General features: G+C 47.0%; 1 protein-coding gene across 1 annotated transcript in view; it reads left to right on the top strand.

Moving 5' to 3' along the window:
- Nucleotides 1-237: 237 nt before the first annotated feature.
- Nucleotides 238-17316, top strand: part of LOC138294033 (olfactory receptor 5AR1-like) — a 64547-nt gene continuing 47468 nt past the window's right edge. The window contains exons 1-2 of the mRNA XM_069233283.1: nucleotides 238-1170; nucleotides 6324-6470. Coding sequence (XP_069089384.1) covers nucleotides 238-1170; nucleotides 6324-6470 — 1080 coding nt within the window. The remainder of the gene's footprint in view (nucleotides 1171-6323; nucleotides 6471-17316) is intronic.

Below are 17316 nucleotides of genomic sequence, written 5' to 3'. Positions count from 1 at the left end.
TTTTTTGAATTCTTTTTCCTAACTATAACATCCCTGTAAACTTTGTTTTTTTTAAGTGAATATAAATATATATGTCTATGTCTATATATATTCTTTGTTTTTCTTTTGGTTTTTTTAATTTGAAAGATTATTATTTTTATTGGTTGTAGTGTGCCTATTAAGATTGTTTTTGCTCATGCTAATATTGTTTTATCATTTCTCTCAAATGTCCCTCTTAAGAAACAAGTCCTGAAGGCCATGGACAGCGCCAACAAAACTCTGGTGACAGAATTTATCCTGTTGGGTCTGTCTTCCATTCCTGAGGTCGAGGGTCTCTTTTTCATCATTTTTCTCCTGATCTACATGGCTACCCTGGCTGGGAATATCCTCATCATCACAGTAATACTCCTAGATGCACACCTTCAAACCGCTATGTATTACTTCATCTCTAACCTGTCCTTCCTAGACTGCTGCTGCTCCTCTGTCACTGTTCCTAAGATGTTGGCAGACCTTCTATCTGAGAGGAAGACTATCTCGTTCACTGCCTGCATGATCCAGCTCTATTTCGTTATCAGCCTGGTGTCTATTGAGTGTCTTCTACTGGCAGCCATGGCATATGACCGCTTCACTGCCATCTGTCACCCTCTGCATTACAGCAGCATCATGGACCAGCAAGCATGCTCCAGGTTGGCTGCCAGCCTGTGGATCGGAGGATTCTTTTACACCTCTGTGCATGTGATTTTGATGAGCAGGCTCTCTTTTTGCAGGTCCAATGAGATCCAGCACTTTTTCTGTGACATCCCCCCTCTGCTGAAGCTTTCGTGCTCTAGTACATTCACCAACATCCTGGTCATCTTTACATTAGGTGGGCTTGTCAGTCTTGGGGCGCTTCTCATCAAGATTGTTTCATACACTTTCATTATCACCACCATCCTGAACATCAAGTCTTCTGAGGGCCGGGTCAAAGCCTTTTCCACCTGTGCCTCTCACCTGACAGTGGTCATCATCTTCTACGGGGTTCTGCTCTTCACCTATTTCCGGCCCACAACCACTAATTCGTTCTCTGTTGATAGGTTTGTTTCAATGGTGTACAGCATCTTGACTCCCATGGTGAACCCAATAATCTATAGTCTCCGAAACACTGAGATGAAGAAGGCTGTCAGGAAAGTCATTGATAGAATGATAAACAAAGTGAGCATATGTAACAATAGATGAACGTCGGTGGGCACAGCACGTCATTTTTGCTCATCTCCATCTCATCTGTGTCATCATAGACTTTACATAGTCATCTAACTCACCTTCTATGAGTGTACTAAGAAAAACGTCCTACTCCATAAATATTTAATTTATCCCTCCTCTTGTACAGCACTGGACTTCTTTTTAGTTCTCTGTGAATACCATAACATGCATACCAATATTGGCACCGGGTCTGTCTTTGGCATAAAGCAATGCTTGTTTTTCCTTATGGTTTCAAATTACATTGATAATTCTGCCTCAAGGCAACCAGTTAAAGGGCAGTTCAATATATTGATCAAAATTTCACTAAAGAGAGCTTCCATGTGTAACTCTTGATCACACGCAGACAAGCTTTGTTACAAATTTGGTCTCTAGTTGGGAGAGGTATACACCCTTGTCCAAGTACGAACCACAATCCTAGTCAGGGTAAATCACACACAATCCAAATTATCCTGTGCTCATCCTCTGGTAGGTTGGCACTGAACAGTTAGGCAATGTGTAAAGTATCTGTTCAATATGTCATACAATAACCCAGTAAAAACACCACAAAAATACACCACACAGATTTTGAAAAATGGAGAATGTTGATCTGAATAAAATCAGTTAGAACAATGAAAATCCAATGTTCACAAGCAAAGTTATTAATTTTTAAAGATTAAGGGTGTCATTATGATCTCGGCGGGGAAACCAGCCGAGATTGCCGCTGACGGTCAACAGAAGACTGCCAGAGTGCAGAACCCCCGTGGCCACATCATAAACATGCAGCTGGGCCGGCTGGTGGAAACAGTGTTTCTGTCAGCTTGCCCAGCTGGATGTAGGGCCTGAACATTGATGCTGGCTCCAAATGGAGCCGGCGGCAATGTAGCAGTGCGGCGGGTGCCCCGCGATGGGGTTGTGCATGGGGCCCCTGCATTGCCCATGCCAAGTGCATGGACAGTGCATGGGCCCCCCAGGGGGCACTGAGTCACTCATTCTGCCAGCCTTTCCCTGGAGGCGTAAACCGCCAGGGGAAAGGCTGGTGGAATCCGACTCATTATCCGGTGGGCAAGGCTGCTTGCAGCGCTGCCCAGTCGGATCAGAAACGCGGCCACCGCCAGGCTGCCTGGTGGCAGACGCCTGTTGGTGGTGGCGTTTCAAACATGGCGGTTCAGCCACGTTCATTATATGGCGGTCTGGACCATCATGCTGTTGGTGGCAATTACCGCCACCGCAGGCATGGCGGTCCAGACCACCATGTTCATAATGAGGGCCAAAATCTCACTACAGTGCTTATAAACACAATAGCTCCAACTGGGGCTATCACAGCATCATTGAATGACTCATTCCCAATAGTCCGATGCCACAGGTGCCAGTCACAGAGTTGCACGGACCCCCAGGCACAGTACCTTTGGAAACAAAGAAACAAAGACATCGCACGGAGCTGTGGAGATGAAGCATCAATGGGGCTGGTGCAGTGTTAGTCCCTTATGGCATCTGAGGAAATGAGGCATTGGTTCCGTACTGTGAGGCAGGGAGGCGAGGTGCCTTTCCGTTCGGTTGTGGGGGAGCTGGTGCGGCATCAGTGGCTAGGTATCAGTTCCTTGTGACCCGGAGGGGTCGATGTATTCTGCCGATCAAGACGTGATGTGTCCACTTCACAGTGTCGCAATAACACTGCGATGCATCATTGGCGTCGCAGCAATGTTGGACTTGCATTGCAGGCCATGGTAGTTGCGTGCAGTGAGGTCCACAGGGCGGGATCAGGCTGCGGCATCAGTGCTGGCATCGCTATAGTCGTTACTGGCGTTGCTCAAATCGGAGAACTGGCTAAAAGCTAGTAGATGAAGTCTTTGCTGGCCCTGAGACTTCAAAACAGGAAGCAGGTTCAATCCAAGCCCCTGGAGAGCACTTTTGGGGGAATGCAGAGTTCTTCCGGCATAGTCAGAAGCCAGCAGGCAGAGGGTAAACAAGCAGGGCAGCAGTCCTTCTCAGCAAAGGACTCCAGATTAGTCCTTTAGGCAGCCAGGCAGTTCCTCTGACAGAGTTCAGGTGTAGACCCGGAAGTGTCTGATTTGGTGGGGTCAGAGACCCAGTTTATATACCCAAAAATGCATTTGAAGTGGGGGAGACTTCAAAGACTATTTTGGAGTGTGAAAGTTCCCCTTTCAGCCCAGTCCTGTCTGCCAGGGTCCCTGTGGGGGTTATCAATCCTTTTTGTGAGGGCAGGCTACTGGACTTTGAAATGTAAGAGCCCCTCCACCCTTCCTGCACAGGGAGACTCATTCAGTATGCTGATGAATGCAGATGTGACTGAGTGTCCTGTGTTTATGGCTGTCTGGGTTGAATGCACAGGAGGAACTGTCAACCAGTACAGACCAGATGTGGACAGACAGGCTATAAGGCACAGATGGCATGAAGTGCAGAGAAATGCCCGCATTCTAAAAGTGGCATTTCTAAAGTAGTAATATTAAATCCGGCTTCACCAATAAGCAGGATTTTCTATTAACATTCAGGCCATACTACACATGACAGGTCAGAATCTACCACTTAAAAACATATGAGGGCAGTTCTAATGCTGGTCTATGAGAGGAGCAGGCCTCACAGTAGTGGAAAACGAATTTGTGAGTTTTTCACTATCAGGACAAATAAAACACATAAGTACATATCTTGTCTTTTCCTTACATAGCACCCTGCCTTATGGGTTACCCATGGCATACTTTAGGGGTGACGTGTATGAAGAAAAAGAGGACTTAAAGGGTTGGCAAGTAGTTTTAAATGCTAAGTTGAAGTGGCAGTGAAACTGCACAAACAGGCCTTGCAATGGCATACGTGAGAGATGGTTAAGGGGCTACTATTGTGGAGACACAATCAGTGCTTCAGGTCCACTAGTAGCATTTAATTTACTGGCCCTGGGCACATGTAGTGCACTTTACTAGGGACTTACAAGTAAATTAAATAATATATGCCACTTGGGTATGAGCCAATGTTGCAATGTTCTAGAGAGCACATGCCCATGCACTTTAGTACTGGTATGCAGTGGTAAAGTGTCCAGAGTCTTAAGGCCAGCAACAATGAAGTCTGAAAAAGAGGAGGAGGATGGCAAAACATTTGGGGTGACTCTTCAGAGAGGGCAATTCTCCAACAAGCCCTGACTCACAAACTCCTGTTTTAGAGCACCATCTCTGCTAGTTGATCGAAGGAAGTGGGCTCCCAGTGAGAAAGTAAGGCTGATTAGTTGTAACTGTTGATGAGTAGAGGAACACATTGAATAGTATTAACCCCGTAGGTGCCTCGGGCGAGCTGGTCTCATCCTGTCATACGGTTCCCAGCACTCCCCGTGGGCCTCCATTCCACACACCCCCAGTCGGGGATGGAAGTGGAATCGCTTCCCCTTCCATCCCCAACCCCCCCCCCCCCCCCTTGGCAATCTGATGATGTCAGTGCTCTCGCAGCAAGCCAATGTCATCAAATGCTGCCAAGGATGCACTGGAAGCCGTTTGCTTCTAGCGCGTTGAGAAGAGAGGACGTCTTAAGGTGAGTCCCTCGCTTTTTGAGGGTTTTGGGGGGGAAACAGACACAGGGGGAAAGGAAAGAGCTTTTCCTTTCCCCTTGTGCCTGTTTTCAATGGATTCCAGCACCACTATCGCAGGCGAGCAGGAATCCTTCACTAGGCACCAGGGATCTTGCTTTTGTTTTTTTGGGGAGCGACCCACTGGGCAAGGGTCGTTCCCCTGAGGGCAATCTACAATCCATGTTTCGCCCCCCCCCCTGATGGCAGATCACCCGTTTTTTCGGCCTATCTGCCCCCAGGGGGATCGACACCCACTAGAAACAAGAGATTTTATCGTTTTTGATCATTTCGGGCAGAGACTCCTTAGGCAAGGGTCGCTGCCCTGAGGGCAATAGTTGTTTGTATGTTTTGGTCCTCAGTGGGGCTAGATCGGCCATGTTTGTGGCTGATCTCGCCCCCAGGGGGGATTATGTGTTGTGTATTTTGGTCTTGGGGGCACCCCTTGGGCAAGGGTCACCCACCCAAAGGGGAGAAATTAGTGTTGGCCATTTCTGCCCCCCTTGGGGGCAGATGAGCCTATTTTTTTTAGGCCCATCTGCCCCCAAGGAGGGCAGAAGCCACCAATACACCAGCGGTTATTTGTTTTGTTCATTTTTGTTGTTTTGTGCTGGGGTGTGCCCCCTTTGGCAAGGGTAACCCCCCCCCCAAGGGGGCACAGAACAGTTGCCCATTTCTGCCCCTGCTGGGTGCAGATCGGCCTATTTTTTTAGGCCCATCTGCCCCCAAGGGAGACGGAATCCACTTAGGCACCAGGGATCTTGTGTGTGTGTGTGTTTTGTGAGGGGGCGGCCCCATTTGGCAAGGGTCGTCATCAAAAGGGGCACATTACTGATGGCCATTTCTGCCTCCCTTGGGGGCAGATCGGTCTATTTTTTTAAAGCCCATCTGCCCCCGAGGGGAGCAGAAGCCACCAAGACATCAGGGATTTTATTTCCCCTTTGTTTTGTTTGTGCTGGGTGCCCCCTTTGACACGGGTCACCCACCCCCCAAGGAGGCACTGAGCTGTTGGCCATTTCTGCCCCACTTGGGGAAGATCGGCCTATTTTGTTTAGGCCCATCTGCCCCCAAGGGGGACAGAAGGCACTTAGGCACCAGGGAAAATTTGTAAGTTTTTGGTGGGGGGGTGTTTGTCAACTGGCAAAGTATTTGTATTTGTGATTATAACAGTTTATTTCTTCTTTTTGTTCAAATATTTAGCTTCCTTTGTTGTGGATCCTTGCAGTTTTGGCAGTAGTTGTCCTGTGGTTTGCATATTTGCATGTTTTAGGTAAGTAAAAGCAATTTACTCCAAAGGAGTATTGTTGGCATGCATGAATGACATGTTTGTAGGTAGTGTACTAAATGCAGATTTGTGTGTGAAATTGTCCTTAGATTAGTGCACAATGATATGTGTGCTGCCTTATGTCTAATTTGCTTTTTTTCTTTTTAGTGGGATATCATTGGTGATTGTTCTGTCTGTGCAGAGTAGTTGCTAGCTTTTTCAGGCAAGTGAGTGGTATAGTTTTTTATTACATAACTCTTTGTGATAAAGCTACACTTTGTTTATTACTTATTTTAGTGCTGGTTGTTGTTGGCAAACCATTTGTTGTTAGTGAGGATCATGGCTAGCCGCATAGTGACCGCACAGCAAGTTATTGGTATGCTTTTTGAGTCGTCTTCTGACCATGATTATGAGACTGACTCTTCATCTGAGGCAGAGGAGGGAGTGAGAGGTTCTGGTAGTGGGTTTTCTGTCCGAGAGGATTCTTCTGATGAGGAAGCCACTCTCAGTGCAGGTGAAAGGGCTGTTTTAGAGGAGGACATTGATGTGCCAAGAGTGCAGCAGCCTGGGGCTGAAGGGTTTCCCGTTAGAAGACCTGATATCTGGATTGCCCCAAACATAGAGCAGCCACAGTTACCTGCATTTACTGGTCTCCCAGGTTGTAGACGCAATACGGAAAACTGTTTGCCTGTCAATTTCTTTCACTTGTTTATGGACGATGTACTTTTGGAAGAGATTGTTGACCAGACTAATTTGTATACGGAGCAGTATTTGAGGGACAATGCTGCCAGACTTAGGCCTCAGTCTAGAGCTACCCAGTGGGTTCCCACAAATCTGGAAGAGATGAAAAAGGTTTTTTTTAGGTTTTACTTTTTTGATGGGGTTGATAAGAAAAACCGTCACTGGCTTCTGATTGGTCTACTGGCCCCTTGATGGCAACAGTTATATTTCCTGCAACCATGAGTCGTAATCGCTATTTGCATCTTCTGCGGATACTGCTTTTTGTTGACAATGCTTTCGCCTTGCCACACGATCACCCTCAGTGTGACTGTCTCTTTAAGATTAGACCTGTCCATAATCATTTTGTAGATCGTTTTTCAGAGGTGTATGTTCCAGTCAAAGAGATAAGTATGGACGAGTCTTTGGTCCTATTCAAGGGGCGATCAGTTTTTAAGCAATACATTCCTAGCAAGAGGGCACGGTATGGGATTAAATTGTATATGCTGTCAGAAAGTAGTACAGGATACGTGTATAATTTACGGGTCTACACTGGTAGGGATTCCAGTATTGACCACCCTGGTTGTCCGTCCACTTTTGGAGTTATCAAGAAAAACGTGTGGTAACATGGTAGATGACTGTTTAACAAAGGTCACCATTTGTACGTAGATAATTTCTATATTGGAGTGCAGTTGTTCATGGAGTTGTTTAGAGTGGACACTGTTGCTTGAAGCACAATCTGTTCTAACCGGAAATGCTATCGAAGGGAGCTTCTCTGTAAAAAACTTGAGAGGGGACAGTGCAGTATCTTGCGGAATAATGAGCTGCTAGCTCTGACATTTTCACACAGGAGGGATGTGTAAATGCTATCCACCATCCATGATGAGAGTACTTGCCCTGTGACTGTTTGGGGTCAGGTTGCCGAAATGTGTGCAAACATGCATGCATTTTGGACTACAATAAGCACATGGATGGTGTTGATAGAGTAGATCAGAGGATGCAACCTTACACTGCTCTTTGTAAGTCTGCTGTGATATAAAAAGTTGGCCATACAATTATTTCATTTGGCAACTTTTCATGCTTTTATTTTGTTCAAGGATTGTTCACCTGAGTCAAGGATGAAATTTGTTAACTTTCAGGAGTCAGTGATAGAGAGCCTAGACTAGCAGTGGTGGCTGATGTGACTAGATTGAAAGATCGCCACTTTCCAGATCACATTCCTCCCACTCCCAAAAAAATCTTGCCCACTAAGAAATGTAGAGTATGTGCCCGAAGAGGTATCCGGATGGAGGGCCGGATGTACTGCCCTGATTGCTCTTCAAAGACTGGGCTGTGTGTAAAATTTTGGGAAATACCATGAGCGTAAACTGCCTGTTTTATGTTTTCAGATGTTCAGTTTCACATTTCTGTCATGATTGCAGTTAGAAGTTTTGTGTTTGTAGTTGTGTACTTATTTTATAATTAGTTAGTGGTTTCTTTGTTGTTTCTAAACAAAACAAAAGTGATGGCATTGTGAGTGGGGTGGCGCTTAGCTTGAGGTGTGCGTGGGGTGGCACCTGACTGGCAGTGTGCATGGGGTGGCACTTGGCTGGAGGTGTGTGGGGAGTGGCGCTTGGCTGGCCGTACCAGCCAAACATCAGTCCACACACTCCCATCAGCCAGTGTAATTGCTGTATCAGTCATGTGGGCATATGTAAGTGATGGGTCCTTGAGTGGCCCTGCCTGTCGCTGCGAGTGTTGTAATGTGCTAGGCCCGTGGCTGGCGGCGTGAATGGTCTTGTGCATGTCATGTATGAAATGGACTGCAAAGTGGTTGGTGCCTTGTCGCAGCTTTACAGCTCACGAGCTGTGAGTCATTGGTTCAGTTTTTTGGCCTTTCTGTTATTAACAGTGCATTTCATTTTTGCGAATTGTCTTGTTAATAAAATTTGATCTACTGAAGCATCCCTCACCCTCGTGCCAAATCCAACCAGTATGTGTGGTAAAAATGACAAAACCTGCTCCGCTGTAATCAGGCATCACAGCACACCTGTGACACACTAGGTGTCTCAGATGGGACCCCGATGATGAAGCATGCCACCAACTTGGTTGGTGGGTGAGGGGTCATTTTCACATAACCTAAGTGCGTTTCTTTTCACACTTTTAGTGTTTGGAACATCACAGAAGTACATGGACACATCAAAATGATATATTACAAAACTACCTGTGTTTCGGGGGGATGAGGCATCTATGTTTTTGGTCCCGGTTGCGGCCTTCATCCAGGAAACCTACCAAACCCAGAAATATTTTTAAACTAGATACCCCAAGGAGTCCAGGGAGGTGTGGTTTGCGTGGATCCCCCAACATTTTCTTACCCAAACGCCTCTGCAAACCTCAAAATTAGCTTAAAAAACATATTTCCATCACTTTTCTTTGTAGGATCACTGCTCCGGCACAAATGTCCTACTCCCCAGCGTTTCCCTCAGTCTCCCAAGTAAAATGATACCTCACTTTTGTGGGTCCCCAACGCAGAGTCAGCCTAAAGATGTATAAAAGAAGAATATGTCCTTATAAACTCGCTGTGCTATCCCTTCTATCTCTACAAGTTTTTGTCCTTATCCTGTTGCAGGCACCTGGGCCCCCACACAAGTGAGGTATCATTTTTATTGGGAGAATTGGGAGAACGCTGGATGGAAGGAAATTTGTGGCTCTTCTCAGGTTCCAGTACTTTCTGTCACCGAAATGTGAGGAAAAGGTGTTTTGTTAGCCAGATTTTGAGGATTGCAAAGAATTCTGGGTAACATAACCTGGTGAGAGCCCCACAAGTCACCACATCTTGGATTCCCTTAGGTGTCTACTTATAAAAAATGCACAGGTTTGGTAGGTTTCCCTAGGTGCCTGCTGAGCTAGAGGCCAAAGCCCATAGCTAGACACCTTGTAAAAACAGCTCTGTTTTCTTTGAGAAAATGTGATGTGTCCACGTTGTGTTTTGGGGCATTTCCTGTCGCAGGCACTAGACCTACCCATACAAGTGAGGTACCATTTTTATTTGGAGACTTGGGGGACCGCTGGGGGGAAGGACATTTGTGGCTCCTCTCGGATTCCAGAACTTTCTGTCACCGAAATGTGAGGAAAAAGTGTTTTTTTTAGCCGACTTTTGAGGTTTGCAAAGGATTCTGGGAAATAAAACCTGGTCAGAGCCCCACAAGTCACCCCATCTTGGATTTCTCTAGGTGTCTAGTTTAAAAAATGCACAGGTTTGCTAGATTTCCCGAGGTGCCGGCTGAGCTAGGGGCCAAAATCTACAGCCTCTGCCTTCAGTGCATCCACTGTACCAGCAAACACACTGAAGGCATCAAATTCCATGGCAGGCTGGTGAGTACCTCCACCTATAACAACCGTACTCAACTAGTAGAGTACAGGCTCTCCACTGGGGGGCTGGTGGGCCATCTTGCAAATCAAAAATGAGCCCCTAAGTTTCAGATGGTATTGGGTATAGTTACCTGGCAGTAAGATTAATCTGGTGGAAGAGGGGTAGAGGTGGATAGATTGGAGAAAACAGCAAAGGTAAACAATTCTGCCATGTGGGAAAGCAGTGATGCCCCAGCAGGCATGTTGGTCAGAGTATTATTAACTGGCACATTCTGCAACAGAGTGATGTGAGAGTGGAAAGATTTTGGCCATGACCAACCTCCCATGCAGACATCTCCAGGCCAAGACAAAAAAACAAACATCTCCTGGGCTACCAATTTATCTTTCTGTACATGTAAGTGCAGGAAGAACTCTTCTTTCTCTAGTAAAGCCTACTGCTGGAAATGGCCCTTTTTACTTACTGGTTTTAGGTCTCTGGGCACTTGACCACTGCTGACCAGTGCTAAAGTGCAAGTGCTCAAGTGTTCAAGTGCTGAAGGGCTGGAGTGCTCTCTGTTTAAATTGGATTTGTGAGTGGTTTCCCCAGTGATTGTTATATTTGATTTACTAGTAAGCCCCTAGTAAAGTGCACTATGTGTGTCCAGGGCCTGTAAATCAAATGCTACCAGTGGGCCTGCAGTAAACATTTCCCAGACCTGCCAATGCACTGTCTGTGTGTGCATGTTTGCAGTGTCAGTTCAACCTGTCAAGTGTACCGACATGCCAGGCCCATATCTTCCCTTCTACTACATGTAAGTCACCCCTAAGGTAGGCCCAAGGTAGCCCCATGGGCAGGGTACAGTAATTTTAAAAGGTAGGACATGTACCAGTGTGTTTTATATGTCCTGATAGTGAAATGCTGTTAAATGTGTTTTTCACTATTGTAAGGCCTATCTCTCCCATAGGACAACATGGGAATTGCCTTGAAATATATTTTGAGTTCAGTTTCCCATTGGGATCAGATACAGATATGGGGTTTGGAGGCTCTGACACACAATTTACAAATAGATATTTTGGTAAAGTTGGTTTTTAGATTGTAAGTTTGAAAATGCCACTTTTAGAAAGTGGGGATTTTCTTGCTTAACCAGTCTGTGCCTCTGCCTGGCTGCTGAATAAAAGTCTGGGTCAGACTGACAGTTGGGCTGTTTGTGAATTCACTCTAGACCAGTGATACTCAAAGTACGGCCCGGGGGCCGCATGCGGCCCTCTTGACCTTTATATGAGGCCCCCTGATCAACAGCAGCACCCGGCAGCTGTTTACTCGCTTCGGCATAAAAAATAAAAATGAACAGGCAAGTAATTCTTTAAAGGTTGATTGAGGTCTTGTCCACACACTGACAACATTGCCAATAGTGAACTAAGAGGCAGGTCTGTTGTTATTTGCACTCATAGGGTGGCCTGGGTTCCTATTACACATGAACAACACCCACCTTACCGCCTCCCCCTCTCTCCCCCCCCCCTCCAAGACTGCCACTTTGCTGGCATCAATGCGGCCCTCGTCGCATCACAGACGAAACTTTGCGGCCCCTGAAACAATGTTTGTGAGTATCAATGCTCTAGACAGTCACACAAAGGTAGCTAAGGTGTGTCCTGCATAGCCTGCTACGTCTTCCTGGGCTAGAGTGGTGGGAGGAGCTGACACCTGCACCTTAATAGCGCTGTGCCTATCCTCACACAATACAGTCTCCAACCCCCTAGAGTGTGCATGGGGCTAGGCTAGTGAGATGCAGGGTCTTGTGCACTACAAAGACTTGTTTCATTCCGCCTGCAGAACTAGAAGAACTTGACGACTCTGTTTTATTCTTGTAACACAGAGTTCAGGCAAAATTCTACCAACTGCTGTATGGCGGAGGGTTTTTCCCTTTAGGCTCCGAATGTGAGCTGGTGGGCGGGAGCAAGATTTTGGTGTCCTTAAGCATGATTTTCTAACAAGGGCGATTGCTGGTGGTCACAAGCGTTGTGTGGTGAGAGGGCTGCTTCTCGAGTAGATTTCCTGCTGCTCAAGTAGATTTTCTACTCAAATGGCAGCAAAATCAACTTGAATGGCCATGCGCTCTTGAGGATTGCCTGGTGACATTCGCACCGATTTTCCAGTGCTGCTCGACGCTCCTGGAGCTAAACTACAATGTGAGCAGCACAACCTGCATATTTTCGACAGGTTGGTGGAACTCTGCGGAATCTCATGGAGTTTTTATGTTAGACCATGGGATTCCGCTGAGTCAAATTTAACAAGTTCCAACCACCCCTAGTATATTCACATTCTTTCTCTTGTTTAAGAGGCCTAGCTGCAGTAACTGAGGGTCCGATTTATATTTTGGTGGATGGAGGAAAAGTCCCTCAGAGCAATGGTCAAACCTATGGTCTGCCCTCATATAAATGTGCGAGTGCCTCATTATATTCACGGTAAGCACACTCCCTCTCCATTGCGATGGATTATGCTTAACGCCTGTAGGAGGCTGGACTGGCTTGTAGTGAGTACCAAGGGGTACTTGCACCTTGCACCAGGCCCAGTTATCCCTTATTAGTGTATAGGGTGTCTAGCAGCTTAGGCTGATAGATAATGGTAGCTTAGCAGAGCAGCTTAGGCTGAACTAGGAGACGTGTGAAGCTACTACAGTACCACAAGTGTCACTTGCACAATATCATAAGAAAACACAATACACAGTTATACTAAAAATAAAGGTACTTTATTTTTATGACAATATGCCAAAGTATCTTAGAGTGTACCCTCAGTGAGAGGATAGGAAATATACACAAGATATATATACACAATAGCAAAAATATGCAGTATAGTCTTAGAAAACAGTGCAAACAATGTATAGTTACAATAGGATGCAATGGGGAAACAAAGGGATAGGGGCAACACAAACCATATACTCCAAAAGTGGAATGCAAACCACGAATGGACCCCAAACCTATGTGACCTTGTAGAGGGTCGCTGGGACTATTAGAAAATAGTGAGAGTTAGAAAAATAACCCTCCCCAAGCCTGAAAAGTGAGTGCAAAGTGCACTAAAGTTCCCCTAAGGACAAAGAAGTCGTGTTAGAGGAATAATGCAGGAAAGACACAAACCAGCAATGCAACAACTGTGGATTTCCAATCTAGGATACCTGTGGAACAAGGGGACCAAGTCCAAAAGTCACAAGCAAGTCGGAGATGGGCAAATGCCCCAGAAATGTCAGCTACGGGTGCAAAGAAGCTTCTACTGGACAGAAGAAGCTGAGGTTTCTGCAGGAACGAAAAGGGCTAGAGACTTCCCCTTTGGTGGACGGATCCCTCTCGCCGTGGACAGTCGTGCAGAAGTGTTTTCCCGCCGAAAGAACGCCAACAAGCCTTGCTAGCTGCAAATCGTGCGGTTAGCGTTTTTGGATGCTGCTGTGGCCCTGGAGGGACCAGGAGTTCGCAAATTGGACCAGGTGAGAGAGGGGACGTCGAGCAAGACAAGGAGCCCTCTCAGCAGCAGGTAGCACCCGGACAAGTGCCAGAAACAGGCACTACAAGGATGCATGAAATGGTGCTCCCCCAAAGTCGCACAAAGGAGTCCCACGTCGCCGGAGACCAACTTAGAAAGTCGTGCAATGCAGGTTAGAGTGCCGTGGACCCAGGCTTGGCTGTGCACAAAGGATTTCCACCGAAAGTGCACAGGGGCCGGAGTAGCTGCAAAAGTCACGGTTCCCAGCAATGCAGCCCAGCGAGGTGAGGCAAGGACTTACCTCCACCAAACTTGGACTGAAGAGTCACTGGACTGTGGGGGTCACTTGGATAGAGTCGCTGGATTCGAGGGACCTCGCTCGTCGTGCCGAGAGGAGACCCAAGGGACCGGTAATGCAGCTTTTTGGTGCCTGCGGTGGCAGGGGGAAGATTCCGTCGACCCACGGGAGATTTCTTCAGAGCTTCTGGTGCAGAGAGGAGGCAGACTACCCCCACAGCATGCACAAGCAGGAAAACAGTCGAGAAGGCCGCAGGATCAGCGTTACAGAGTTGCAGTAGTCGTCTTTGCTAGTATGTTGCAGGTTTGCAGGCTTCCAGCGCGGTCAGCAGTCGATTCCTTGGCAGAAGGTGAAGAGAGAGATGCAGAGGAACTCGGATGAGCTCTTGCATTCGTTATCTAAAGTTTCCCCAGAGACAGAGACCCTAAATAGCCAGAAAAGAGGGTTTGGCTACCTAGGAGAGAGGATAGGCTACTAACACCTGAAGGAGCCTATCAGAAGGAGTCTCTGACGTCACCTGGTGGCACTGGCCACTCAGAGCAGTCCAGTGTGCCAGCAGCACCTCTGTTTCCAAGATGGCAGAGGTCTGGAGCACACTGGAGGAGCTCTGGACACCTCCCAGGGGAGGTGCAGGTCAGGGGAGTGGTCACTTCCCTTTCCTTTGTCCAGTTTCGCGCCAGAGCAGGGCTAAGGGGTCCCCTGAAACGGTGTAGACTGGCTTATGCAGAATTGGGCACATCTGTGCCCAAGAAAGCATTTCCAGAGGCTGGGGGAGGCTACTCCTCCCCTGCCTTCACACCATTTTCCAAAGGGAGAGGGTGTAACACCCTCTCTCAGAGGAAGTCCTTTGTTCTGCCCTCCTGGGCCAGGCCTGGCTGGACCCCAGGAGGGCTGATGCCTGTCTGAGGGGTTGGCAGCAGCAGCAGCTGCAGTGAAACCCCAGGAAGGGCAGTTTGGCAGTACCAGGGTCTGTGCTACAGACCACTGGGATCATGGGATTGTGCCAACTATGCCAGGATGGTATAGAGGGGGCAATTCCATGATCATAGACATGTTACATGGCCATATTCGGAGTTACCATTGTGAAGCTACATATAGGTAGTGACCTATATGTAGTGCACGCGTGTAATGGTGTCCCCGCACTCACAAAGTTCAGGGAATTGGCTCTGAACAATGTGGGGGCACCTTGGCTAGTGCCAGGGTGCCCTCACACTAAGTAACTTTGCACCCAACCTTTACCAGGTAAAGGTTAGACATATAGGTGACTTATAAGTTACTTAAGTGCAGTGTAAAATGGCTGTGAAATAACGTGGACGTTATTTCACTCAGGCTGCAGTGGCAGGCCTGTGTAAGAATTGTCAGAGCTCCCTATGGGTGGCAAAAGAAATGCTGCAGCCCATAGGGATCTCCTGGAACCCCAATACCCTGGGTACCTCAGTACCATATACTAGGGAATTATAAGGGTGTTCCAGTAAGCCAATGTAAATTGGTAAAAATGGTCACTAGCCTGTTAGTGACAATTTGGAAAGAAATGAGAGAGCATAACCACTGAGGTTCTGATTAGCAGAGCCTCAGTGAGACAGTTAGTCACTACACAGGTAACACATTCAGGCACACTTATGAGCACTGGGGCCCTGGGTTACCAGGGTCCCAGTGACACATACAATTAAAACAACATATATACAGTGAAAAATGGGGGTAACATGCCAGGCAAGATGGTACTTTCCTACACAACCCGCCCCCAAACGAAGGACAATAAGACTAGCCATGACCTGATGAGTCTTCATTGTCTAAGTGGAAATATCTGGAGAGTCCATCTGCATTGGAGTGGCTACTCCCAGGTCTATGTTCCACTGTATAGTCCATTCCCTGTAGGGATATGGACCACCTCAACAATTTAGGATTTTCACCTTTCATTTGTTTTAGCCAAAGTAGAGGTTTGTGGTCTGTCTGAACAATAAAGTGAGTGCCAAACAGGTATGGCCTCAACTTCTTCAGAGCCCAGACCACAGCAAAGGCCTCCCTCTCAATGGCAGACCAACGCTTTTCTCTAGGGGTCAACCTCCTACTAATAAAAGCAACAGGTTGATCCTGGCCCTCAGAATTAAGCTGTGATAGGACTGCCCCTACTCCTAATTCAGATGCATCAGTTTGGACATAGAACTTTTTAGAGTAACAAGGGCTTTTCAGGACAGGTGCAGAGCACATGGCCTGCTTCAGCTCCTCAAAAGCTTTCTGACAGTTTGCTGTCCATAATACCTTTTTAGGCATTTTCTTGGATGTGAGGTCATTGAGAGGGGCTGCAATGGAGCTATAGTTCTTAATGAACCTCCTGTAATACCCAGTGAGGCCTAGGAAGGCTCTCACCTGAGTTTGAGTGGTAGGGGGAACCCAATCAATAATTGTTTGGATTTTCCCCTGAAGTGGTGCAATCTGTTCCCCACCAACAAGGTGTCCCAGATAAACCACCTTACCCTGCCCTATCTGGCACTTTGAAGCCTTGATAGTGAGGCCTGCCTTTTGCAGGGCCTCTAAAACTTTCCATAGGTGGACCAGGTGATCATCCCAGCTGGAGCTAAAGACAGCTATATCGTCCAAATATGCTGCACTGAAAGCTTCCAGCCCTTGCAGGACTGTGTTCACCAACCTCTGAAAAGTGGCAGGTGCATTTTTCAAACTAAAAGGCATTACAGTAAACTGTTAATGTCCTCCAATGGTTGAAAATGCAGTCTTAGGTTTAGCATCTTCTGACAATTTGATCTGCCAATACCCTGCAGTCAAGTCAAAAGTGCTTAGATACTTGGCAGATGCCAGTGTATCTATGAGCTCATCTGCCCTGGGTATAGGGTGAGCATCAGTTTTGGTTACCAAGTTGAGACCTCTATAGTCTACACAAAACCGCATTTCCTTCTTTCCATCTTTGGAATGGGGTTTTGGTACCAGTACCACAGGAGAAGCCCATGGACTGTCAGAGTGCTCAACCACTCCTAGTTCTAACATTTTCTGGACCTCTTGCTTTATGCAGTCCCTGACATGGTCAGGCTGCCTATAGATCTTACTTTTGACAGGCAAGCTGTCTCCAGTATCTATAGTGTGCTCACACCAAGAAGTGATACCTGGCACAGTAGAGAAGAGTTCAGAGAATTGATCTAGGAGATTTATGCAATTGTCTTTTTGCTCAGCAGTAAGACAATCAGCCAAAACTACACCTTCCACCAGAGCATCTTGTTCTGTGGAAGAGAAGAGATCAGGTAGAGGATCACTGTCTTCTTCCTGTTCCTCATCAGTTGCCATGAGCAGGGTGAGATCAGCCCTGTCATAGTAGGGTTTCAGGCGGTTGACATGGAGCACCCTAAGGGGACTCCTGGCAGTGCCTAAGTCAACTAAATAGGTGACTTCTCCCTTCTTTTCAACAATTGTGTGGGGTCCACTCCATTTATCTTGGAGTGCTCTTGGGGCCTCAGGCTCCAAGA

Source organism: Pleurodeles waltl, chromosome 4_2 (assembly GCF_031143425.1).
Source record: "Pleurodeles waltl isolate 20211129_DDA chromosome 4_2, aPleWal1.hap1.20221129, whole genome shotgun sequence".
In the NCBI taxonomy this organism is placed as follows: Eukaryota; Metazoa; Chordata; class Amphibia; order Caudata; family Salamandridae; genus Pleurodeles; species Pleurodeles waltl.
Note: the sequence above shows the minus strand (reverse complement) of the source record. Positions and strands in the feature narration are given on the sequence as shown.